Source organism: Poecilia mexicana, unplaced genomic scaffold, assembly GCF_051168715.1.
Source record: "Poecilia mexicana isolate PSO_F unplaced genomic scaffold, ASM5116871v1 scaffold_6, whole genome shotgun sequence".
Classification (NCBI taxonomy): Eukaryota; Metazoa; Chordata; class Actinopteri; order Cyprinodontiformes; family Poeciliidae; genus Poecilia; species Poecilia mexicana.
Window position 1 is genome coordinate 1,301,288 of NW_028263375.1, and position 27,855 is coordinate 1,329,142.

The 27,855-nt window shown below is 39.9% G+C and overlaps 1 protein-coding gene and 1 long non-coding RNA gene across 6 annotated transcripts; one reads left to right on the top strand and one right to left on the bottom strand.

The window, feature by feature from the left end:
- Positions 1–1,230: 1,230 nt before the first annotated feature.
- enpp2 (ectonucleotide pyrophosphatase/phosphodiesterase 2) lies at positions 1,231–27,797 on the bottom strand. 5 transcript variants are annotated; one of them, XM_014986407.2, is made up of 25 exons: positions 27,738–27,797; positions 27,333–27,438; positions 22,533–22,688; positions 20,485–20,610; positions 19,556–19,616; positions 19,355–19,452; positions 18,816–18,895; positions 18,571–18,690; positions 17,461–17,516; positions 15,901–15,966; positions 15,234–15,306; positions 15,050–15,158; positions 13,320–13,445; positions 12,642–12,673; positions 12,398–12,525; positions 10,623–10,698; positions 10,286–10,373; positions 9,360–9,529; positions 7,811–7,856; positions 5,947–6,086; positions 5,664–5,799; positions 5,362–5,439; positions 5,094–5,226; positions 2,628–2,781; positions 1,231–2,517 (listed from the first exon to the last, which is right to left on the bottom strand). In XM_014986407.2, the coding sequence occupies exons 1-25, from the start codon at positions 27,753–27,755 to the stop codon at positions 2,347–2,349; spliced, it is 2,547 nt and encodes an 848-aa protein (XP_014841893.1). In that variant the 5' UTR covers positions 27,756–27,797; the 3' UTR covers positions 1,231–2,346. The 5 variants fall into 5 exon arrangements, with proteins under 5 accessions (XP_014841893.1, XP_014841867.2, XP_087862164.1 ...); XM_014986381.2 differs by having other exon boundaries at positions 7,811–7,946; XM_088006038.1 differs by adding an exon at positions 8,822–8,872 and having other exon boundaries at positions 15,050–15,306.
- On the top strand, positions 2,405–3,581 carry LOC148158503 (uncharacterized). Its single transcript, XR_015762979.1, has 2 exons — positions 2,405–2,519; positions 2,635–3,581. It is a non-coding gene; the product is annotated as an uncharacterized LOC148158503 (long non-coding RNA).
- Positions 27,798–27,855: the final 58 nt, after the last annotated feature.

Consider the following 27,855-nt stretch of genomic DNA (forward strand, 5'->3'; position numbering starts at 1 on the left):
TCCCTACGTGTGTGCATGGTTGTTTGTCCTGTCTGTGTCTTTGTTGCCCTGCGACAGACTGGCGACCTGTCCAGGGTGACCCCGCCTCTCACCCAGAACATTAGTTGGAGAAAGGCACCAGCAAAACCTCCCGACCCCACTAGGGACAAGGGTGCACAGAAAATGGATGGATAGTCTTGTGTAACTCTAATGAAAAACAACCTAAAATCTTATAGGGAGAAACATCAGAAATCTGGTTATGTAAATATGCATACCCTGCTTTTTACCAAACCACCTTCTTAATTACCGTAAATTTAGCAGCCAGTTGCTTTTGGTAGGAGTCTATCAACATGCTACATCCTGACTTGCTAATATGGTTTCACTCTGTTTTGTAAACGTTCTCCACATCTTTCTGATTGGGAGGATATCTGTTATTCATATCCTGCTGGTCATTATCCAGACTGGATAATGGTTGAGTTCACTCAACCTAACAAACATAAATAACAACAAGGAAGTACTCAAAAATACACAAATGAAAACTAAAGTCCAAACACAGCTACATCATTACCACTGCACATTAAAAAAGCAGAGTTTACTATAAATAAAAAACGGGAATGTAATGCAAAATTTTTATTTCTTGACAGTCTTATGACTGTTGAATTTTGGTCCCTAAAGTCTCATGACTGTGTCCACAGATAATCTGCTAGAGCTGGTTTCTGCAGCTGCAAGGGATGCAGATAAAGAAGTCAACTTCTCTCAGAGTGACTGAGTGAGAAGCTAGTTCTCAGAATTTGTCTCCTAAATACTTGTGCACTTCTTCTCAAAGAGAGTCTTATAACTTTGTATGACAGAACTCATTCTGTTTTTGTTGTCATTGCTTACAAGATCATTTAATAAACCTGAATAAGTTTTCAATTTAACGGCGCTTGGATAATTTTGTTTTTCCACCACCCACTTGCCCCCGCATCACAGTCATGATCATCCAGGTTCGCTTAATGGAACAAAAAAACTCAGTCAAATAAAGCATCAACCATGGGAAACGAAGACCTTTGTTGTCTTTGTTTCTTTACAACAGGTTGTTAAAGACCCAGACCACATCATACGGTCGGTACCAAAACCCATAACACATTCAAAGTCACCAAAAGCCCCTTCAGTCTGAAGTTCAGGTTGGGCTTCAGCAAGTCATCTTCACCATGTTTAGATATCTGAATGCAGAGGCCAGGAAAACATGTACACACAAATAGATTGAACTGACAGATGGTAAAACTTTTATTATAATCAACAAATTTAATTGTGCACAAACCAAAGTCAGAACACAAACCCACACACACATACAAGCCGCATTTACAGACTGATATGTTATATTTATCACACACATGCACGCACGTGCACACACACACACACACGCACACGCAACCTCACAAACAGATACATCATTACCATTATATTGCATTAAAAAGCAAAGGCTTCCTTATAAAGGGTGGCATACAGATCAGGTTTATTCAGTAATCTCCAGCCAGAGTGATTCCATATTGGCCTGTTGATTATTTTCTAAGCCTGATGAAGTGGTAGAACTATCTGCAGCTGCAACTCATCTCACAGCTTCTAAGGGAACTTTATTGTGCTAAGGTTTGAGTGCGTGACCTGCAGGGGGAGTACTCAGACCCCTGGAGATAGCCTCCCCCTGCAGGAACTAAGCAGGTATTGAGGATGAGAAGTTGTTTACATGTAACGTGTTTATGTATTATGTATGCTCTTAAATACATAATACTGATCTGATCTTTGGTTCAGAAAGATCTTTTTTAACAGCTTTTTTTTCCTATTTTCTCAGAATATTTTTGTTTGACATTAACATTTGTTTGATGATCTGAAACAATCCAAACCAGGAGCTGCTGCAGAGAAGAATCTCTGGACTCCAGCTTTAGCTTATGGGACACAGGGGCAACAAAGTGCAGAGGCAACACCCTTTAAACTGTCTTTGGAAGGTTGAGGTGTAACATAATGCCTGCTGAGGAATCACATAAGTGCAAAAATATGATTATTATACCTTTCAATCTGGGATGCTTTGAGTGTGATTTGTAGCTTAAAAGAAAAAATGCAAACAAACAGATTTTTTAGAGCAGGGTGTTAGTACTAAGGTGCCAAGAGGATGTAAAATTTCATCTCTGCCACTCTAGAAAGTCCTTCATGGAACCAAAAGGCTAAATTATCTTCTGGGTCCTCAAAAGGATGGTGAGACGAGGGATGATTGAAGACTTTTGCACAGTTTTGGAACAGTTCAGTGGTGTTCTAGCTGTACGTAGACAGACGGAGATGGAAGAGTGTGCCACATTCCTCCACCACAGCTGCAGAAAAGGTCAGCAGAGGTCAAATCTCGCTCTCATACGTGTGCATGTATGTTTTTAAGGAGAGGATCTCGGAGTAGCTCCGGCTGGTTCTCCGGTACAGGTCCAGGCCTGTGAGCAGCTCCACGTCTCTGACCCGGGCCGTGTGCATCTTCATCAGGTCCTCCACCCAACGGGACTCATCCTCAGAGCTCTGTGGGTTGGGATCACACAAAGAAAGTCATGTCCGCTGCTCTCAGAACCAGCTGTGTGGACAGGTAGAACCAGAACGTGAAAGGTACATGCGATGTGATTGGTTCTTACGTTGCAGGTCTCGTCGTTGTTGGGTCGGTGTGGCAGGATGAAAGCGGCACTGCTCAGTGGACCGTTGCATGAGTCTGCAGGCTGTGTGAAGTCCAGGCAGCTGGTCAGGACCACAAAGTAATGAGACGGGACGGGGACGGCTCCGCTCACATGGCTGGAACAGATTTCACCTTTTAGTCGGGAAGGAGTCTGCAGACTCTGACTCAGCAATTCTTTCTCCAATTATTACGCACAGTTTATGAAGAACAAAGTCCAAATAAAAATGGTCTTTTTTCAATGGCTTTCCAAATCTACAATTTGGAAATCAGCAGATACCATCTAAACTGACATTAAGAAATATACTAAAGTTCTTTTTGATTCTACAAGGAAAAACTATATTTAGAGTACTGTGCAAAACATTTCAGCTATGAAAAAATGGACCTCCTCCAGTCCTCCCTGAGCTCCTACTGCCATCTGAAGAAATGCACCGATCCCAACCAAAAACAACCAGTCAGAGCCAGGAGGAGGGTCTTAGTGCTGTCAATCATTCTCAGGTAGACACTGCTACATGTGCTTATGCTGGAGAAACAGCTTACAGTTACAGAAAAACCGTTTATCTGCCATCATCAGTGGCTATGCTAACTAACCTGAGCATCCATAACTTGCTATGTTAGCTGCAGCATAGCAGAGAGGAATGTGGTGGGGAAGTGAGAGCGGGGATGAGTGCCACCATACGGAGGGTGACGGACAGTGATAAGACCCGCCTCCTTCCTCTAACTGGTTGTTTCACTGCACTGGGAGAAGGAAAAGGAGCTCAATTTTTTTCAAAGATTGTTTCATATTTTAAACAAATATGTAGAATTTTTTATTTTTTATTTAAAATGTTACATACTGAAGCTTTAATGGTTCATGTACACTTTGCTTCCAAGGAGCCACACTTTTAATAATCTAATAAAGAATTCTGGATCAACAGTAGTCAGGCTTTCTAAAGGTTTTTTTTGGTTTCCCTTCCTTTTTGAACTTACATTCAGTCTCTTCCTTCTTTCTGACTGTGGCAAAATATTGTTATGATGAGGAATGTGGACAAGTGCAGGTACAGGTGAGACCTAAAGGGCTATCTACAAAAGAAAAAATGAAAAGTTGATTTCTTAGTGTTTGAGAGGAATACCACTGAGTGCTGGTTAGTGAAGCTTCCTCCAGCCAACCAAGACAGACGGATGATGGTTTGCAGAATAGTTTTCTCAGCGCCACTCACTTATCAGTTGAAGTAAATTCCTGAAAAGACTTTGTCCACTTTACTGTTCTACTGTTGAGAACCTGCCTGTTCAGCCCAGCGAATTCCCCCTTTGGTCAGCCACAGTCTCTGACTGAGAGATATGGAAGCTAACCTGTCTCTATACCAACCCACCAACGGATGACTGCAAACCATCCCCATCTGGCCGGCCCCAATGGAATCACAGCTCTCGGGATTCTACTCTGGCTGGGGGCCCTCAAGGGAAATGCAAGGACACCCAACCCCGGTTTAGAACCGACCGGGCCGGGGTCTGCAGTTCATCGAGTCTAGTTAGACCCAAAAGGGCTGCATGACCTGACACCTCCACCAAGGGTGACAGAGTCTTGCCATCTGTGAGTCGACCCAGAGGACCGGTTCTCTGTCCACCAGGCCACAAAAACAGGCATTGGTTGTTTCCCTTGCAAACATTTGGATATGTCAGTAATTAGTTAATGGTGGACATGTGTGCATCCCAGGATCCTACTTTCCAGTGAAGCTAGATTAGGATTATAGTTAAGCTGTAGGTTTTGACCTTGGGGTGTCTGAAAATCCAGGAAGCCCCAAATAACCATTAGAGATTTATCCACTGTTGGAATAAAATTCTGAATGTTCATGTATTACTTCAGAAATGTTCCCTATATTTTTTAATAGCAGAAGTCGGGTTGTTAATTTCTTTTTGTCTATTTATTTAACCTTCATTTAACCAGGTAAACCTAATTGTGAATTTAAAAAATCTAATTTACAAGAGTGTCCTGATTCTTTGTAAGCCCTTATATTTGTTTCTTTTGTCCCCTATATTTATAATTAGTAGAGGTTAGTAAATATAATTTCACTGACTAATGTTGAACTTTCATTTGATTATTAGATTCTCATAATTTTCTCACAATCTGTAGTTCATAGATCATTACATCAGCTTCATAAATATATAAATCTTAATTATGAAAAATAAAAAAAATTGTTACAGATTTATTTCGATTTATTTCAACCATATAATAGTTTGAGTATAAGACTGATGTACTGCTTTATATGAACCTAGTTTAAAACCTCGCAACCAGAAAGCATTAAAAAACCTAATTAGAAGCAAAGTTTATGGAAATAAAAGATGACTGAAGACTTTTGCACAGATCTGAACTATTCAGACAATTCACATGAATGAATGAATGAATGAATGAATGAATGAATGAATGAATGAATGAATGGATGAATTATCCTACTCTCTGATCGTCTCAGCCGAGTCTCTGACTCCATCATAATTGTAGTCAAAGACGGGTCCAACAAGAAGGTTCACTCCATTCCTCTCAGTGGCGTATTTCTTCACCAGCGCTCTCTGAAAGTAAGTCCAGATTCCTGAGTGGGAGTGTGGGAAGAGAGAAGGACGTGGCAGAAGGGGAGTGAATAGTGGAAATGATTATTAAAAACATTAGTAAAACTTCTGAGCCTAAAATGAGGAATACATCAGGATTTCATGAAGTGAGATCTTACTCTTAAATGCAGGATACATGGGCACGGTGTTGGTGATGAGGACAGCATCGTATTTTTTCTCCAGGTTTGAGGAAAGCTCTGTGAACACACACAAGATATTCCAACTGATCCCACTGGTGATTTTCTGTCCAAATCACAGTTATTGGTGACTTTAAATCCTAATAAGTCCAAGTGAAGTGAGTGACTGCAATGTGACTAACTATGAAAATGTCTCTCAGGAGTTATGATTACTTTAGTGGTGTGTGGTGGTGTCCACTGAGGTTGAGTGTGTTTTCGGAAGCCTGTGGTGGGGGTTCACTTACGCGGTGGGTACAGGAAGGCATATGTGACATGTCTCTCTGCTCTGTAGTTGGAACATGACTGGCTAAAGGCCGGTGGGACTCTGGCATCCGGTCTCACACAGTTGGACAGAGACTCAGGCAGAGGAGACAACTCTACCTGGACGGACAAAGAAAATGTTACCCCACTTTTACCACTAGGGGGTGCAAGAAGCAAGAAGTTTGCTTGCAAGAAGGCTTTTGAGTATAGTACATGCAAAGAGTGTGTCCTTGGCAGTCCAAAAGGAGGGGTCAGACTGGGCGGTACCTGTCTGCTGACGGTGTAGGATGTCCAGAGGGGCATGAACAGGGTTTCACTGTAACTGCTGATGTAGTCGCTGTGATGTAGGATGGTATATTTGGCACGGAAGAGGACAGCAGGTCGGCCATACGGCAGGTTCCTGCTGTCTGAGGGATGGAGCACACAGAGGGACACGGCACAGAGAGGCACCAATGTAACAAGGCCCATTTATACGGGTCAGACTGCAGCATGGAGGCTCAACCCTGCCGACAGCAGTCTGACTGAGGCAAACATCTGGCACTATGAGCAACGCTTCATTTCACATGTCAGATATAAGTGAGAGTTTATACATAAAAAAATCCATCCTGAACTTTGTTACATCACGACCATTACTGGAATTTTATTTGTATGGAAGTCCCTTTTCGCCATAGAAGAAAAAATAAAAGTTATACAGGAAGTCATAATTTCAAGTTTTAAAATCATGATCATGAGATTCTGGGTGCATTCACACAAGCTCTGTTCAGTCCACTTTAGTCAAAGTCTGGTTCAGTTGTTTAGAAAGTCCGGTTCGTTTGGGGAGGTGAGAATGTATAATCAAAGTAAAGAACGAACTGTGGTTCACCTACAATCCTCGTTCTTGGTTCAGTTGATGGGAACTCTGGTGCGGTTAGAATACATATGTGAATGCCAAGTGGACCAAAGAATACTCCAAAGGCAGGAAGTGGACTATAGCGTAGAGGATTCAAAAACAAACAAAAAAAATATATAAAAGTCTAGCAGGAGAAAAGGCTCATGGTCTTTTATCAACCACTAAAATCTGATGCTACTCCATTGTGTTTGCATTTCATGAAGAAAGAAGATGCACTCAGTTATTCAACAGGTTTGGTTTGTTTCACTCAGTGCAGTGTGAAAGAGAACCACAGCAGTTAAAAATGGAACAAATGTTGCAACTGTGCTCACCAATGGAACCGAGTCTACCGGACTATCAGGTGTGAACATGCCCTCAGAGTCATGATTATGAAATACTACAGAAACAGCATGACTTTTCTCATAATTACTGCCTTTGTTATTGTAAATATATTTTTCAACTTTTGAGCTTTTTTTTTCTCATGGCAGCTTGGCTTCCATACATTTGACACACCAACAGAAATAAATTAACTATTATGAAGTGGAGGGAAAATGATACATGATTCTCAAAATGTTTATTATTATTATTATTATTATTATTATTATTATTATTATTATTATTATTATTATTATTATTATTATTATTATTATTATTATTATTATTATTTTAAATCTTAGATGTTGCAAACAATTATTTTGGGACTGTACAGTTGTAAGACAATACTGCATAGAAATACACAAAAATATTGAAAATATCTTTATGTATAAGAATATCTTTTAAATTCACCATTGGCTGTAATTCCAAGCAGCAAAAACACAGTCTCAAGATGGCTTCCACTGCATGTATTAATGCATATTAAGGAATATTTGGTGTTTGAACTTTTAAAATAAGCATTTTTAAATTCAACTGAGAATCTATGAAAAGACTTGAACATGTTTGCACAGATGCTCTCCATCCAACCAAAGAACAGGCAAAACCTCAGCCTATAGAGAAAGCTGGTAGAGCCAGAAATAACCGACCTGCAGCCAAGGGAGCTTTACAAAGTATTGTCTAAATTCAGAGGCAGGCCTCCCTTTTAGAATTTTATTTGTTAAAGAAAACCCTGGAACTGTGAATCATTCTCCTTTCACTTCACTGCTATAAACTCTATAAAAAGGCATCAAAGCTACAGCCTGTTTTTTAGTGTGACGAAATGTAAAAAAGTTCAAGGAGTGTATTCATTGTTTTGACGTACTGTATCTGTAAATCTCATGACAAACTGACCATCAATAGCTTGCCTCAATCGCCGGTTTAGCTCCTCCACTTTGTTCTGTAAGAGACAGAGCCAGAGTGACTCCAGGTTATAGCCTCGTACAAGGGTCACTTTCAAACCTCTCTGGCCCCTACTTTTTACACGCAACTGCAAAAAGATCGGAGATTGAAACAATCTCTTGCCAGAGATCTACATGGGAATAAGAAACACAGTGAAACAGTGCAGAACTGAGTCTCATTCACCACAGAACAAACCAGTGGGCTGGAAAACACATTTCATATGCAAAAGAGAATATGAAATGGTAGCCTGTGCATTTGTTTGCAACTAAACAATGTGAACTGAAGGTGAACTGACTCCAGCTCTGCTGCAGAAGGCAAGAAGGCAAAAATGTTATTTCAGCTTCACAGGAAGACGTAAAGCAACCCATTGCAGAACCTTCTGAACATGTCAGACAGGTACAGGTGACTGTGGAGGACACAGGCTCACGCAGATGATCATTTTACAAGTCAGTAAATAGTAAATCATATAAAAATAAATCATATTTAGGACATTTAAACTGAAAAAAATTGTCATCTTATTGTCACTTTATTTTGTTAGCAGGATTATCCTAGCTGGCCTTGGATAGTTGTTACTTAGTCAGCCAGAATTTATCTGTCATAAACTCAGCTTTTGTGTTACTTCATGAAAGTTTTTATTCAAAATGAATATGTCACATGTGCATGAACAGTCTGTGCTGCCATGGTAATAACTGACTGACTATAGACCTGTTTATTCAGATTCTATTGATAAACTATTGGCCCCCATACAGCATCTCACTTAGGGCCCCCATAAAGCTAGAAATGGCCGTGGCTAAGACCTTCTGTTAAAGCAAAACCTGAAGTTTTCTAAGTCTCTGACTGTGAGGTCATGTCAGGTGACCCTAAAGCGTTTCTGTTAGCTGTAGTTCCTTACTCTGACTCAGTCATTCCAAACCTTATGCTGAAGCCATTCTTTTGTGGATATGGATGGATGTTTGGGCTCACCGTTAATGAAAAAAGAAAATCTCTCTTCACCTTCAGCCTTTCAGCAGACACCTAAAAGCAGGGGTGGAAAGTAACTGGTTACAATTACCCACTTTACTGTAATTAAGTACAATTTGTCTGTACTTTTGACTGTAATTTTTTATCAGACTTACTGTAATTTCTCAACATGACTAAATGCTAAAATGTTCTGAAACAAATTCTTATTTTAAGTGTGTGCACACTTATTAAAATAGGTCATGATGACTTTCCTCTACTTTTGCTTCCAAACAAACTGGTTTGTTTTTCAGTTGAAGTTTATAAAAAGATTGGAAGTTATTTGCCAGGTTCTCCTTTTTTACAGGCCAAAACGCAGGCATCCTAACAGGGTGTGAAGACTTTTCCATTGTATTTGCATTATCAAACAGCCTTTAAATCTGTCATGATGTTGATGTTTCATATCAGAAGTTTTTCAGTCTGCTTGCACTGGTCCTCCACTGTACCTGTGGAACTCAGTAAAGCTAAAACCAGGCATTCCTCTCAACAGTCTACCAGGGCTGACCTTTTCATCGCAGTTGCAGCCTAAGTCATCTGTTGCCATAGGAACGAGGTTGGAGGCCGTCGGCCTGGACACCTCCTCTGGCATGGTGGGTCTAAAAGTCGGACTTCTCAGCAGGTGGTTCAGGCTGCCATGAGTTCCATTGTTTGGAGCCGGTTTTAGACCCAGGAGATCTGAGGTTGGGATAAATCAGAGTGAGATTGATTGATTGATTGATTGATTGATTGATTGATTGATTGATTGATTGATTGATTGATTGATTGATTGATTGATTGATTGATTGATTGGTTGGTTGGTTGGTTGATTGATGTTAGGTGTAAGGTGCCTATTAATGAAATTAATGAACATACAATGTTGTCATAAATATGCCAGATTTAGCAAAATGCTCGTTCAAGCCATAGTCCCATAACACTAACAACACAAGGCATAAACATTCAGACAATTTTATACATAAAAATAAAAAACACAAACAAATAAAAACTTTATATAAAGTCAGAAAAACTTATTTAAGAAGCTAATTAAATTTTTTTTTACAAAACTACATCACAAAAATAACTAAAACTAAATGAGCTAAACACAGAGACGGTTGAACACCAAGCTATGCACATAATGATTTCATCTGGACATAATTCTGAAGACTATGACCTCTATATATCACATGATTGAACTATAAGACCTGGCATGTTGTCCATTGTGTTTACACAGCATCTTCCACTCACTGTCAGACGATATGGGGACTACCTGTTACTTATAGCCCTAACATATTCCCTGTAAGACCTCCTTTATATGTGACTACTCCTCACTGAACCATTCATGATGGAAGCTCTGTGACTGTTTGTCTGAATTAAGGCTTCCAGTTGAAGGAATAGTTTCAAATCAAACACATTCGCTCAGTTTTGAACTCAAACAAATTCAGAAACGGGCCTTACCACACATGACGTTATACAGCTCAATGTTTTCAAAGGCTGGAACTTTGGTCTTGAATTTAAATGTAGGTCCATAGCCCAAGAAAATAGTCTGAAATAGAAGGGCGAGACTGGTCGTATGATCGAAAAGAATAAAGAAAGAAAATATGTCCTGCTTTTTTAATACTTTATGCCCTGGTAGGTTTTATTTTCATATGATTGTTGCTGTAGAAAATGTTTACTACTTAATCAAAACTTTAGAATAATTTGTAATAAATATGCTAACATTGTTGGCTTGTTAACATTGTTCTGGCATAGTGTCAGTCTGCTGCTTATATAGTGGGTATAAGATGTGAAATACCTGCATGCTGTTGATCTTATTGTCATATCCATGGTCGCCTGAGAATCCACAGTGTCTCCTCCCCTCTGGGACTTTCCTGAAGTCAAGTTTGGATGAGATCAGTATCAGTATTCAACTCACTCAGAACAAACACACAAAGTTTTTCAACTTTGACAGAAAACGACTTACTCTAAAGAAAGAAATACTTCATTTATTAGTAACTTCCAGTTAAACACCCTAATGCATATCAGCTTAAGCATAGGTTTGCTTTCAAATTAGTAAAGCCACAAGCATGTAAAAAATGTAACAGAGTAACTGAAAGCATTTTATGATGTGAGAACATTTGGAGTTATATAGTTAGTAATGGCTGTGTGTATGTGTGCATGCGTAAGTGTGTGTGTGTGTGTGTGTGTGTGTGTGTGTGTGTGTGTGGGTGTGTGTGTGTGTGTGCGTGTGTGTGTGTGGGGGTGTGTGTGTGTGTGTGTGTGTGTGTGTGTGTGTGTGTGTGTGTGTGTGTGTGTGTGTGTGCATGTGAGTGCGTTTGTTTGTAATACCTTGTGGGGACGATCCCAAGGGGAAACCCTGTTTTTGGGTCAGGGGTCAGAGTTAGTGCTAAGGTATGAATTGAGTTTTGGTTAGGGTTCGGGTTAGGTATGTGATGGTTAGGGTTAGGAAAAGGGTAAAGGTAAGGTTTAGGCTGTAGAAATGAATGGAAGTCAATGGAAAGTCCCCACAAAGATAGCAACACAAACATGCGTGTGTGTGTGTGTGGGGGGGTGTGTGTGCGTGTGTGTGTGTGTGTGTGTGTGTGGGTGGGTGTGTGTGTGTGTGTGTGTGTGTGTGTGTGGTGGGGGGTGTAAATGGTCTAACACTCTGCTCACAGCCCTGGTGCCAACGATTAGCCCCTCTGTGGAAGGGAGCTGCACAGAAACCATAAAGATTTCTTTCATCTAGCTGCTGTGCACTTCAGTGGGGGAAACCAACAGACAGAATGTCAACAACCAAGACCAGTAAAGGTAGCTGTGGTGCTGGCTTTACACCGTCTGCTGTGTGGAAACCTCCTACAGGTCAACATCACGAGACTCAGTTCACTTTACATAAGTTCAGCATATTTTAGCTTACATACTTAAGGTTAGTGTAGTTTAGTTAACTTAATTCACTTCAGTAAGCTTGTCTTAGTTTAGTTAAGTAGTCTGGCTTAGTTTAGCTTTGATTAAGCTGGCTTAGTTTGGCTTAGTTTTAGCTTAGCTTAGTTTAGCATAGCTTAGTTTAGCGTAGCTTAGTTTAGTTAATTCAGTTCAGTTTAGCTTTGCATATCTTAATTTAGTTTAATCTAGTTTAGTTTAGCTTAAACTAGATTAAGGTAATTTAGCACTAAGCTATTTTAGCTTAGTGCGCTATTAACATCTCAGCTTCTCCATTATTTCACACATTTGGGGCTTTCATTACTCCTGCTGTCACAGCAGGGTTTTTATTTATTTAAGCAGCAGGTTGTATAAAAAAAGGTTGACTAAATATATATTTTATATAACTGACTTTAATATGGTGCAGCAACCACTTAAAGAATTTAAGGTGAGCTGGTGTTTTGTTAAAAAACTAAACCCATTGTTTTGGAACCATGATTACTTTTGATTTGATTAATTTAACTTCGGTGACAAAAAGTTTACACCCTGCAGTACATCATGTAAAACAATCTTCAGGACCATTGTTTTTGTGCATGTAAATTAAGTCTTTACTAATAATAAAGTTAAGACTGAATATCAAGTGCAGCTGCTGCAGTAGTTCGGCCATCGTACCTGGCCACATGCCACTTCCTCTCCACCAGCAGGTGGATATCTTCAATACGCCGATTGTTGGCGTAGTGCAGTCTTTTAGGCAGGTGCTGCTTCAGGTACGGCTTAAAGTGTTGCTCTGCCTTCTTACACTGTTGAAGAAATAATTTAGATGACACATCACCACATATCAAAGAAGAAATCAAATTACATGCATTTCCACTTCCTCATTTCAGACCTTCATATTCTGAACAAACATTTTACTCACTGTTAGATTTGCAACAACAGCTTTGGGGTCATCTGAAAAAATAAAACATGATCACACAAATTGTTGAGTTTCCGAGAAATGGAGATAAGAAGAGTAAGTTTGAAATGTTGACTTCATCTTTACCTCCTATCATTCTAAACTGCTTGGTTGGTTGACAAGTCTATCGTATGTTCTAAAAGACCTTAAAAGGACACTTGTTTGTTTGTTTTTTTCTGTGGGGTATTATGTGGAAAAATACTGGCACTTTTCCTTTAAATTCAGTCTGAGAAGTTATTTCTTGTGCTTTTATGATTTAGGTTTAGTGACGGCCTGATGGGGGTAGGCTGACCCAAACCCGCTGAGATAAATGGAACAAGACAAATCCAGTGAAAAATGGAACAATGTTTCTGCTGATGCCTGAATGTACAGTCAGAGATCAGGACAGGACTGTTTCCTTTAGTCCTTGCTCAGTCAGTGAGCCTGTTTGTTCCTCGACTCCTTGTAACAATGCATCTGAAGCACATTGTAGGAAGAATTTAGATAGTCGCTTTTCTTCATCACAGGTTCTTTAAGCATCATCATCAGCATTTCAGATAAAACAAGATAGGAAAAGATCCCTAATTTATCAGTTATTTGCAGCAGTTCTTGTGTGGTGCATTTTATTTCTTTAAAGCAGAGAGAACAGAACTTTTCACTCACATTTGGGGTTGCTGGGATATCTGGAGCGTATTCTGCCAAGAGACCCAGGGATGAGGATGATGTCATCAACATTGGTCAAGTAGTTGCTGAGGAACTCTGTGCGATCACAGTGAGCCTCTTCCATACCTGAAACATCGCAGGAGGAGAAGGCTGATGTCAAACTCTGAAGGAAACAAACTTTTCAATGATGGAAATCATCTAATTGGATTCTTGCTTTCCTTTTCTGGAAAAGTCTGTAGGCTGGAGTTCATCCTACTCAGTAGATTCACTGCCAGAATGATTCTCCTATTGGTTGGCCCACTTTATTCTACCAATCAGTGTTTATAATCAACCAGCAGTATCACTGTGGAAACTGACACAAATACAAGTTTCAAAGTCATTGTTTCCAGTGTTGATGTTAGTCCTTCCTATCTTCTGGAATTGTCTCTGAAGTGTCGGATATCATCATCTGCACCAAACTCCTGACTGATGGCAATCCGTTCTGGTCTTCTGAGTTCTTGGACTTGCCTCCAGTTTGTTGTCTTGTGTTTCTTCTATACAAGATTTACTGAGTTTCCACTGATTTATGGATTTATGGAGTTTCCACACCACAGATCCAAATTTTCAACCTTTGAGCCACTCTGTTATAACTTTAGCCCTGTGACACTGAGCTCCATCATGCTGGAAAATCCACCGATCGTGACTAAGTTGTTCCTTGGAAAATATTTTGTTCCCATTCTTTATATTCATGGGCAGAAGTAGGAGGAAGCCTGCTGCTTTCTTGGAGGCACAAGCCCAATCCATGGCATTTCATTTCTTCTTCTCTGGAGAAATGATTTTTCACTTCTCCAGAAATTAAATTTCTGGAGAAATTATCTCCAGAATAATTCACCTTAATTAGGCATGTCTTACAAGTTAAAATAAAAATATTATTGTGTATCCATCTTTAGAGGTTTAAAGCACTCTTAAATGAAGCATTCACACGTGTGAATCCATGTCAGGTCGGATGTTTCACTGCAGTACATGTGATCCATCAGGTCACCGTTGTTTGTCTGTTGAAAGGTCCATAAAGGTTTCAGGGAGAGTTGTCATGAGCATTTAGACCATCGCTGTTCAATCGAATTCTGGACCGTTTGTTCAGAAAGTCCAGATCAGTTGGGTTGATCTTAATGTACGCTTTAACTCTGGTCCACATACAGATACAGGTCTTGCTCCTATTCAAGTAAACCAAATGCAGGGAGCAGAATAAACCACAGAGCTTTGTGGGTAAACACAACCAAAACAAAGGCTTGCATAGCCATCCGCATAACGAGTTAAAAGCTGTGACAGAAACATCGTCAGGTCAGCTGCTGGTAATTTCAAGCTAATCAGGAAAATGCAGGCTGTGGAGCTGAACCGTACAGTAGAGTAGTGCCACACGAAGCTGAAAACATCATGAGCTGCTGAGTTCAGGAGACAGACAGGACAAGCGTGGCTCTCTGGGGACCACCTCAGGCGAGGAGGGGAACACAAAGGCTCCGGTTTCAATGTGGTAACACAACCATACCGTGTCTACTGGGCTATTAGTTATAGAAAAACCCCCCCACCTCAAACAACATTTGAATCCCTGCTTGTCTATAGATGCCAAGCAGGGACTCAAATAGATGTTTTTCAGCTGATCAAATTAGAAGCTCTTCAGCTAAAGTCATAAATAAAAAGATGAACAATCAGAATTTGAGATGAGGGTTTGGACTCAGGGCCTGTGTCTGTACCATGGTCTCCCACCAGGATGATGTTGACACATCGGTGCAGTTTCATCTGTTTGAGTCCGTCCATCAGCTGGCCCACAATCCGATCAATCGCCCTCAGAGGATTGTTAAGCTGGAAGAGGATAAAGGAAGCTGTGAGCGACCAAACGCACTCAGGATCAGAACCTCCTGGAACAAACGTACTCACGTCTGCACTCATTGGGCCCACTTTGTGTCCATAAGTGTCTGGTTGCTCAGAGTGCATGGCATAAACATAGGGCCTGAAACAGAATACAGGTGAAATGCGTGTTAGCTGAACTTGTGGTGTCCTATATAAAGTTAATACTATTGGCTTAGAAGTGAATCAAATCCTGAGCAGAAGATGGGTTATGTTGTGTCAGATATGCTTAAGAACTGTTTGCAAATGATTATTTCATTCATCAGGTTGGTTCTTCAAACCAACCTGGCTCTATGTTAAGAAGTTATTGACCAAATTATTAAATTAAATTTATTTTTTGTTTAATTTCACCAACCTTTAGCTCAGGCCTGATTACTGCCAAATCTAAAGAAACAATAAATTACTTATGTAAGAACTAGTTCAGAATGACATTTTGAACTTGGAATGTGTAAGTGGGGAACTTTGAACATGAACAAATTCAATTTGATCTGACTGAACTGAATTAAAACTAGTTCTTGTTAAGGAAGAATTGGAGTAACACTGTCAGGTTTAGAGAGTGATTATTAGGCCTAGGTTGACTGATGATCAGTAGCTGCTGAGAGAGACTAAAAAGCAAAGACAGGACAAAAATGTGAACTAGGATTGTTTCAGTGAGAGGAAAGTATGACCAGAGAAACACATGTGTGAATGTGATCACCTCTCTCCTTCAGGGAGATGGAGCCACTGCAGCAAAGTCAGGATCCTCCTCTCCAAAGGAATGGCCCTACAAACGGACAGAAATACATTCTGCTGTTAAAGCCTCCACATTCTGATATTAATTCTAAAGCTATGAGGGGGCAACATTTAGGACAAACAAAACATTTTTAATTATTACATTTTATGTCAGTTTCAACTTTGCAGGAAAAAAATCCTGATCTCAATAAAAGCTCACGCTTTGATGTTTGTTCAAGAGAAGGGATGAATTCACTCAGCTGATTTTCTCAAAACTGAAAAGTATTTTCCAGTGTTAAATGCCAGTAAAACAAAAAATATGTCAGAAGAAATATATTTATTAATGTCTTCAAAATCATCATCATATTTGATATCATTAGCATTTTATAACAAATGAAGGTAACATAGTTACTTGATTGTGCTATAAAATGCCACTATGTGAGTGCCTGGAAAACACATACTGCCCCTTTAAAAGGTTTGAACGATCCTAACTTGGGTCGTTGTGGCTTTCAGGCCAAAGCTGCCTCTGTGAAGTGAGGAGGGCCTCGGCCAAGTTCCTGGCTCTCATACAGTCTCCAGCTGTCAACCATCAGTCCTCAACGTTTTGCTTTTTGTAGCTATCAACAAGGCATTAGTCTGGCAGTATATTTGAAAAGATAAATATCTGCTTGGGCTTTAGGATATTTGAACATTATTCCTGGTAGAATTGTTGGAGTTCTTATTAACTGATTGGCTTTCTGTTATGGACCGGGTTTTTAATCGCAGCCCAAAAACATTTTAGGTTTGCGGTCAGGGCCATTCCAGAAGGTTCTGCTTTTTTATGAGTGTTTTGGATCACTGCACTGTTGGAACACTGTGACATATTAGTAATTATGTGGTGAGAAATGTACAGTCAATCATTTCATCATTTCAATGTAAAATCTGTTGAAGGATGTAGAAAATAGGGCTGCACAATTTTAGAAAATAGTGCAATGATGTTAACAATTGTGATATGTGCCTATTTTCTTCCTCATCTGTGCATGCATCACTCTTTGACCTTTAGAATTATGGGTAATATCATTAGTGTTCAATGTGAACATCTGCAGCCATACGTCTCTGTCCAACAAGCTAAGATCACATTCATGTGTAAAATGCAAGTTCAACATGCAAGTGAATATATTAGCCAACAATTATTGCACTCCTAACAGTGCTTGGCAATTTGAATATTGCACAAACTAATATTGCGATAACCAAATATCAGCAATATATTGTGCAACTCTAGTGAAAATCATCAAGTAAAACCTGATTGACAGAATGTGGTGAAGCTTTTCTTATTTAGACAAATAACAGATTTGCTAAGTGATGAAACTGTGGATGTGTTTCATTAGCCACTAAGGGCTAGCTATGAAACAGAATCATCGACACCCTGTGAACCACATTTTAGATATTAATATAATCTGAAATTTCTGCTGGAACTGTAAGTTTTGTAAATACATACAAGATTGTTTTTACATGGATAATGTCTCCATGTAAAACTCAGTGGTGACGTGTTTATGTGTGAACTTACACGGGCCAGAAGAAGGTGGCAGCTTTCAGTCCCTGTCTGAGGGCAGTGATCCAGATCTGAACGAAGAAACTCTCAGTTAATTATTACGATGTTTCAACTGATATAAAAGTGTTAAGAGGAAGCTAATAACTGTTCTATTAGAATAATAAATTTTTTCAGATTTATATTTCTCCCAAATTTGTGTCTATTTTGTCTCTAAGAATGTTTTTTCAATTCATTACAGACACATTTATTGCCTCCCCTGATAAATGTGTGCAAAAAGCTGAAAAATGAATGCATTTTTAGAAACAGAATTACAATATCAAGCTGAAAAACTGAGAAACATCCAAGTTTTAAGTTGAGGACATTTGTTGAGTGGAGAAAACAAAAAATCCCATATAACAAAGTAACAAAAACATTTATTTTGTTTGCTTGTTTAATCTCATCCATATATCCAGCGCACAGGATGACCACTGCTACAGAACAGTAGCAAAGTGTTGCTATAACAACCATTAACCATCTGCTATCTTTACACATCTGTACAAATGTGAAGGATCAACTGTGTTAGATATTTTTTGGTATTATCATTTTGTTATTACTTTAGTTCATATTCAGTCTAATGTTAATCAGTATTATTGTGATTTTTAGTTTAAAGTGTTCTCTTCCTTATGTGTGTATAAACTGACCTGGAGGTTACGACTGTCTGTTTATCTTCATGTGAGACAGTTAACTCTGTGTTTCCCAGATCTTAAATTCTTCTTGTGTTAGTTTGACCTAGAGCTGAACTGGGCTCAGATCGTAGATCAGATATCACACCTGGAACTGAGTTGCTGGTTTGTTTAGGTTAGAAGTTTTACGACCTTTGTTGTTCTTCCTGACTGCCCCTTTTGGTTGTTCTGCTTGACAATAAAACAGGGGCTCGCGTGGAAGGAGATCAGAACTTTCTGTGAACGGCTGATGAGGTTGTTGATGGAAAGTTCTCCTTTTGCAAAAGCTTTGTCTATAAAATTCATATACGTTGTCTGTGGTCTTTTTATGTAGGTTCGAGAAAAGTACCTATCAAACTGAGTCTAAATATGTTTAGACTCAGTTGATCCTAAAGACAAATGCTGGGCCCCTGCAGGGACTTACTGGTTGTCCTCCCCACCAGCGGTGGCTCAGCTTTTCTCTGCTCCTCAGGTTGAATGTTGCATCAAATGTTGGGTCATACATGGAGTTTCCAATGATGCCATGAGACTCTGGATAGAGACCCTTAAATGAAACGATTGGTCATATATCAGTTATACCAGCTGTTTTATTTACTTATTTAAAAACCAACTAAGTATTATGTTGTGCAGATATTAATATTTGTAAGGATAAACTGAAATCGTACTCACTGTTGCTATTGAATAGAGGTTTGGGAAGGTTTTGGAAGGATAAACAGGCCTCATGTAAGGAGCGTGGGTTCCACATGTTCCTAAAGAATAACAATTTTTCAATTTTCTGATTTAATAAACAATCAGCCATGGATTTAACACAATATACAAAACACAAACTTCTGTTTAAAGGCAACTGTTTTTATGCATTATAGAATAATTATTAGTAGGAATTGGTTGCCCACCAACTAATTAAAATACAAGAAAAATAAATAAATAAATAAATAAATAAATAAATAAATAAATAAATAAATAAATAAATAAATAAATAAAATGCAGGGAACGGACAGATTTTTTGTAGAAAGCAGGTTATCTAGTCTCTCAGTAAATTTCCCAGCATCAAGCAAGGGAAACTTCCTGCACCGCACATTCATAACAAAGACCAGTTGATTCAGCTAAGAGGGATTTGGTTGTGCTGATAATGTTGTCCATACTTCATAAAATAGAAGGATATCATATCAAGATGCTAATTGAAGCTAATAAAAAATATGCTAACTCACGGAGTTTTTCGATGTTGGGTATGATGGAGCTCCCCCTCTTCACGTAAGACGCTCTGAACCCATCCACAGACAGTATGATGAGAGGTGGGCGAGCAAACCTGCACACGGAACAAAACGGAATGTGAAGGGTAAAACGTTGTCAGGCTATTGTAATCTCATCCCTCTCTTCAACACTGCGAAGGTTTCAAAGATTAAACATACCCAGCAGGACACTCTGGGCTCCTGATTTCCTCACATTCATCCTGCAGCCAGGAAGTGTCTCCTGAAGGGATCCGAAAGGGAGGTGAAACGCGGCAGCAGCACATTCCAGACAGCCGAAACATTCCTCAACTTTAATAAGTTAAGCAACTACTACAGGGGACAGGTATTTGCCCCATTAAACACTTTTTAAGCTCTTTTTTCCCAAATAAATATTTCTTATTAGACAGACATATCTTGAGTAAGTTCAAAATCAAATTCAAAGCCACTTCATTTGATTTGTTTTTCTTCATGATTTCAGTGAATGACACCGATATTTAACAAGCTTTCATTTAAACTTTCTTTAAGGAGAAAAGGGTCCAATCAAGTTGTTAAATCAAGAATTAAATGTAATTGATTACATTTTTGTAAAGCTGAGTAGGTTTTACAAATCTCACCCAGGTCTGACCAGTCCAGTCCCTTCAACAGATCATGCCTAACAACATGAAGTAGGCTATAAGATCTCTAACAACAAATCATGCCCTGAAAAAGATCAAAAACAGAAAATAAACAAATTCTCTGACATTGATCAGTCTGGAATGGGCAATGAAGCCATTTCTGAGGTTTTGGGATTCCAGAGAACCACAAGGAATCATATCTGATATAGATAGCATATTTATAACAACTGAAGTTAACATATCTATTGATTGTGCTCAATAGATATACATAATATTGCCCCTTTAAAAAATATCTAACATCAGCCGATACCAATGTTGATGCTGATATATCACGCATCCCGATCATAGACTTGACAGCAGTTGCTGCCGAGAGTGGCTTAGGGAGTAATTACTTTTTCAGAAAGGCTCAGGTTGGTGTAGTTTTCTCTGACAAAGTTTAATCATCATCTAAAAACATTTTTTTGTTGTTTTTTAGGTAAGGTGGACACCCCAAACCTCTGCACAGCTTCCTGTAGTTGGTGCAGCAGTCTCCCCTGGCGAGGCAGTCATCAGAGCAGTGGCAGGCGTGCTGTTCGCTCCGGGTCTCGCCGCATCGATCCCTGCTGCATTCATAACCTCCGTCTGTACGCAAAGAGGAACAGGAAGCAAGAAGGGAAAACCGCTGACTCAACAACCTTTATGGAGTTTTAACTAATCTTAGAGATTATGATGAAAAGCACGATATCACGGTGGCATTGGGAGGTGGCGGTGTGGCTGGGCAGTGGGCAGGCAGCCTGGGGTCTATGATGACTTTTGTGGCTTATAGAGTTTTCCTTTTGAACAGAGCTTTTCTTTGGGATGTGACACTGTCAGGGAAAATTACATCATGGCTTTAAGGCACATGCAGGATTAAAGTGGCCAATCAGCAGTGAGCCAAAGACCACCAGGCTGAAGGAGGGAGCATAAAATCAGACCACCAGTGCTGGAAGTAGCAGGGGGGAAATGTTGACACAGCAGAGGGAGAGAAAGAAAAAACAGCAAACCTGTTTCAGCATCATTAAGTGCAGCTCGCTCTTCCAGCTCATGCAGCTGAACCATCAGCTTGATAGTTTTCTGTTATTTCTGTAATGAATAATTCTTTCATGTTAAAAACTATTTAGAGATTACATCTCTGCTGAACAAATGTTCCTCTCTCAAACCCTGTTATTTGTTGCTATGATTTTATGCACTGCTTCAGGAAAATCACAGTCTTTCAATAATTGAAACGTTTCGATCAGTAATGCTGTAAATCCAGCTTCAAACGGATGACTGACGAAACGAAAAGGCCTCCAGTTTTTATGCACGTAAATAAAATGGTGCGGTATTGGAAGTTCAGGACGGAAAGCAGCTACATGCTTTAAAACAGGCAGACATGAAAACTAAAATGGATTTTAATGATCAGCTCTGCTGAGTGGAGGCTGCATGGTGCAAGTATCAGTACTTTCTGTACAGTTTGCATATTTTCTCTGATCATATGGGGGTTTTTTGTGGGTGCTCTGGTTCCTCCCACAGTATAAAAACATGACTGCTAATGAACTATGCTCTTTAATTGTTTGTCAGTATGAATGTTTTTTCTCGGTGTCTCCGTGTTTCCCTGGCAACCTTTCCAAGGTGAGCCTCACCTCTCACCTAATGACCTGGAGGCAGGAACCAGATTACCTGACCTGGCAGGGATAAGCAGACATAAACTGTGGCTGGATGATCTCAGCTGTGTTTTCAGAATTGTCGGCAATTTTTTGCAACCATCTCATATGGTAGAAGCCAGACCTGGCTGGGTATTGCTCACAAGTAATTAGAATGGCAGCAGACCACATTTGTTGATTGACCGGTGGATTTACATCACTGACTAACGTTTTCAATCTGCAATAAGAACCATAGCTGTTGGTGAGACAGGGAACTGCAAATAGATCATTCCATTGTCAAACTTCAAGGTTCAAACGTTTTTAGACCTCATTCAGCGTCAGCTGGACTGGGCAACCCGCAAGACCCAAATATACCGAGAGATTTCAGAGAAACTCGCTGCTCAACGCAACACACACACAAACAACATTATTGGAACATCAACTATAGCTCCTGTACACTCATGGTACAAATTTCCACATCCCCCTCCCACGTTCCTGTCCATGTTCACCCCCACATGGTGAGGAACACATTACCAATGGAGACACACCCAATGTGGCTATAATTAAACCAGACAGTAACTGGTGAGACTTCACAATGGAAAATATTCTTTATGTAGCTAATACTTATGTTAACTCTATTTTTTACAAAGTACTCCAGCATCCAGGATAACTTTCTATTGGAAAACAACCCTTCTTTCCGTGTTTCCCTGGCAGTACCCCAGTACTCCACTAACTAGAAACTTTAAATACCAGGTGATGAGGACAGACTGTGATCTGACCTGGACCACTGAGGAGTTGCTGCAGCTCTGTGAGACCCAGCAGAGAGATGAGAGGAACAATGCAGGAGTGATAAGGTCTTGAGGTGTCACAGGTTAGCATGAAGGCATGTTTGTGTTGCCGTACCTGTCCGGAGGCAGAGCTGGTTGAAGTCAGAGCAGCAGCTGTTGTAGGTCTTACACAGGTTGTCACAGCGACAGTTTGGGGGCTCGGCCTCCACCAGCTCATAACATCTGTTCCTGCAGGAGCCGGAGGTTGATACATAGTGTGACCCGGAGCGAACTGCCGACAGGAGAAACAGAGCTTCAGGAAGAATATCTAAACCTCAGGTCGTCTTCGTCATCCACGTCTTCCACGGATATGAACGAGATGAAATGAAGTGCATCTGGTAGAACATCAAGTCCTGTCACATTTGTGAAGTGTCATTTTTTTATGCTCCTGTTTCATACAGGAGCATATTGTGTGTTGGAATAAAAGCTGTAAACTTTACAGTGTTTTCCTGCATCAGGGATTGGTTGGCATCATTTGCTCTGATGACACTGTTCCATCTTGTATCCATACTTACTGATCAGATCGGGGATGTTCAGTTCTCCAAACTTCAGTGTGACCCCTTGATCTCTCCAAGTGGTCAAATACTTATGTCAACAAGTTCTGCTGCAGAGGTGTACAGTGCTGTTATTGGTTGCTGTAATGACAGAAGCCACACTGCTGCACAGTTTATACATGAAGAACTAATGAGTTTTAAGGTCAGGTCTGTGGAGAAAGCTCCAGTTTTCAGGAGTTTTCTGGTTCTGAAGTTTGGATGCTTTGTCAGCTGACGTTGTTCTGAAAACTCAAGCAACGCTTTTACAGATTTTCCATGTTTTGTTTTATCACAGCCTTATTCCAAATTGTGATAAATGAATCTCTTTCCTCAAAAGGTTGAAGAGAAACATACTGTAGAAGCAAACTGATGTGAGGAAGCTCATTGGGGTAAGATACTATGCTAAAGCTACAGCTACAGCTTAGCTTCTCATCTATTCCTTAATGTCTTTACATTGAGGCCTGGTGTGTTGCTTTTAGAACTTTTCGTTCTTTTTAGGTGATTTAATGGTTTTATGGGGTTGACCTACATGTGCTTATTAATACTGAACTCTGCTTAATAATTAGTAATGATTTAACAATTGTGCAGTTCCACTTTACCAGAGGGCCAGATTGCTTTGGATTGCTCTAATAAATTAAATCATTATTTGAAAGCTATATTTGAAATTTGCTCAGGTTATCTTGTCTTGATGATCTTAAACATGAAATCTGAAAGCAGGTAAATACTTTCTCACACCGTTGTGTTTGCTAGGTCGTGTATTTTATTATTTCCTGATGTACAATAAACACATGCTGAGGTGAAGATTGATAAAAGAAACAGAATTTAGAGCAGAACTGGGCACTGGATGATGTGTTTGGTTGGGGAATCATGGGAATAAAATCATAGTGCCGATGTTTGATTAAAGTCTGTCTTGGTTTGAGAGTGGACAGACTTGGAGGAATAAGGGGTGGAGAATGAACTCCAATGCTCTCCTTATGCTGACTGTAGGCTGATCACCATAATACACTCTGTCTCTGTGAGGGAACATGAGTCGACCAATCACAGCTTCCCCTGGCTCACAGAGATCTGTTGTAAACTCCCCGCCGTGCTCCACTCCCTCGCTTCGTTTGCGCTGGCACACACTCCTCATCCTGAAGTCAGCCAACTGTGTAGGAGAAATGTGTGCGAAGCTGCAGGTCCCGTCTGACCGCATGTTGCTTGCGTTTTCAGGACCCATCTAATGAAAACAGCCAGGGTTGTCGTGGTAACTGATGTTTGTGTGTCTCAAGTGAAAATATATTGCTTTCTGAGAGTGAGAACTGTTCACGTTCTCATTAGAACCAGGAAGACAGAGCACACCACCCCAGTTAAAGTCCTTCCACTGAGTATAAACCACAGAACGGCTTTACACCACAATACATGAAAGGTCTGCTGTTGATCAGCCTTCCTCTGCATCTCCAGAACCAGAAGCAGCATTCAGTTTTTATGCTTCTGTTTCAGCTCAGTAACTTAGTGTCGAAACACTAAGTTACTTTTTAAATCAAGGCTAAAACCCCACCTGTTAGAGCTGCTATTCATTCATAACACCTGTATGGACTGATATATTTGGTGTATACTTGCTTGTTGATTGTGATGAAGCCATTTGACAAAATATGTTTATTGCTTGTTTCATAATTGGTTACAGTTTTATGTGGAGCACCTTGTTTCTGAAATGTGCTATGCAAAACTTGACTTAACTTCCTTAAACAGAATATTTCAGAAAAATAAATATTCATATTTATAAAAAAAAACAAATATATGTAAAATGTTTAAATTCATACTTTATGTTGATCCATCATTCAAACTCCAAAAAGCTCATTTCAGAAAGTAGCAGCTGTGACGTTTTAAGATTACAGTCAGCTCCAACATTACTTACATGAATTCATCAAATTAACCATAAAGCAGCACAGTGTGTAGATAATGTTACAGAACGTCCTTCAACCTCATCTTAACTCAAAATAATACAAAGAAAACATAAGTTCTCTGTCTGAAAAATGTTCATTTTGCATTTGATTCCAGTCGATAGAAGCTGCAGAAATCTGGAGGGAATCTTGTTTTTGCTTCATGTGGGTTTTCTGCTGCTCAGCTCTTCACATGTTCAATAGCTGGTAGAACATCATTTCCCAGCAGGCTGAGCACCACCTGCATGGCCTCTGTGCTATTCTCAGTTTATGCTTTCAAACCACAAATTTGATTTTTATAACTTCTGACATGATCAAGCCAAAGTAGGAATAATCCTCCACCTCAGGTTTCATGAACATTTTTCCCTCACACATGAAAGATTACAGACGGAGATTCTTATGTTTTTATAGCTACATAGAAAACCATGTTAGTTTTAGCCTATTGCCACCAAGCTTAGACACAGCAGGGAGCCTCTCTGCCTCGCTAGTGCTAGTTTTTCATCTCACGTCTTCAGTCCAAGCTGAAACCAGTAGATATATGGTCAGACGTTATTTTTGATTAATTAATTATATTTTTGCAGAAAAATATTATGGCAACAATGACAAAGTCCTGGTATGGTATTAGCCTATTTTTAATTTTAAGGGACTTGAAAACCACCTAATTTCAACATACAAACTAATAATTCTTACATCTTAGAGCTCATCATAAATACAGAAATGTATTTATTTATTTTCAGAAATGTATTTAAATGCTTTCACCAGTCAGTCTAGCTAGCTAATCTAAAGAATACATTTTTTATAACCTTTTAGTTGTACACTGGTATTTATAGGACATAATAGCGCCCCCTGCTGTAAGTAGATGGCACCATACGTGCAATGAAAGCGTCACCAGTGTTGATCATCATTCAAGGAAACTATAATGATCAGCAGGTCTTGATGCGCAATCCTGATTTTTTGCTAAAATTCGATTATTTTTCTAATTAAGTCATCGTTCTTACGAATAAATAATAATAAGAAGAAAGCACAACTAATACAACAACCTTTAGTGGAGCATTACCTGAAGCCTGTCTGTTTGGATGTGTAGTCAGAGCTAAGAGTGGTCTCAGTATCACAAACTTCTTTCATAATTTCATAATTATAATTTCAGCCATTGTTTACATCCAGATTTACCACGTCTGGCTTCTGCTGGTGCAGAATTATGATGCATGTCTCATGTCAGGTAACATAAACAATTGGATACATCTGATTAGGTACCACATACGGAAGAGGCACAAATCAGATTTTTTTTTTTTTTTAATTGGGCTGTTCAGACCGCGGTGAAAACGTGGGATATTTGTGTGATCATAGCTGTAGACAGTACTACCAATATTTTTGTTTCCATCTTTAATGGGGCAAATCTGGACTGACACTGCTCAGCAACCAGACCCACCATGCTCTTCTTCTGGGTTCTTCAGTGTTGTCAGTTGAGACTGTTAAGTTATAGCAAAGCATCTCAGTTAAAGATTGGACTTTGACTAGGTCACTCCAGAACCTTCTTTTACTTTTGTTTCGGAGGTGGACTTGATGTGCTTTGGATAGTTATCCAGCCCTACCGTGCATAAGTTTAAAGTCATGAATGGAGAAATATCAAAATGTATGTTTTCATTAATCTGGAGAGTAAATCTGTTCCACCATCTACCTCCATGTTTTAATCTTTTCCATTAATAAAATCACCATTCACAAACTGCATTTGTTGTCTCTGGTTATGTTTGTCTGGTATTAACATCTCTATATGATTTGAACTGGGCCAGAATTTTTTTTTTTTAGAAAGTCCATACAAGGGCAGTTGCCCAGGGCGCCAAACACTTTGCATGTGTGCTTTGCACTGTACTTTATATAAAAGTCATAGGCCCATAATAGATAAATTGTTTAAAAATCTTGAGATTTTGATGAATATAAACAATATTCAAGAATTGGAAATTAGGATGTTATCTGCATTTTGGGGGGAACAACATGAAGGTATGGCTATTATGCATCAATACGTGTATATGACTACTTCCTAATGTATTATAGAATTAGTAGAACAATTTGTCTGTCAAGAAAGGCCATAAAGCCTGGCTACAGTCCAGGAGAACACACCCACACCTCTGGTTCTGAAACATCATTTTTAAGGGGGTGAATACTTTTTCACAGCTGTAAGATCCGTTGAATTTTGGCTTTCTAAGAGCTGAGGCTGTTTTATTTACAGCTCTGATTGAGAACTGTCCCTCTGTTGTCATCTCATGCTGATGTCCTTTCCTTCATCGTAATGATGGGGTCCACAGCCACATGCGGCTCATTAACAGGCAGCAGGAAGGAAACTTTTCAATGACACAATCCCAGAGGAGGCTCTGTTCTACACACACACAAACACGGAGTTCAAGGCCAAAGTCACGGTGTACTCACACTCCGTCCTGGTTGCGGCTCCGTCCTCTCCTGAGCGCTTGGGCCGGCCGAAGACAAAGCCCCAACACAGGTCCGAGCTGCACAGCACCGACAGCATCCACACACACTGAGGGGACAGCAACCATCCTGGCATTACAACACACTCTCACACTTCAGCTGTTGAACTTCTAACTGCAAGACAAAATGCAAGCTAACTGCTCCGCTGCAGGAGGCTGCTCCTGCACCCCGTCACACTCCACACACACCCCGGGCAGTAGGGACCACCCACATGCCAGAAGTTTGCAACTGACACACACACATACACACATCCAGAATGGTACTGCAGCTGGAAATGAGAAAGCAGAGGAAATATGCCAAACCCAGGCAGAGGCGCGCAGAGCGACGCAGCAGCATGTCTTACCGTACCAGTTTCTGCAGCAACATGCTTCCCCCCTGACAGTCCTGAGCTGAAGGTCCGAGGAGCCAAGGACCACTGAGGAGGAGGGAACTTAAACAGAACCGGAGGGAGGGGCCGGAGGAGCGG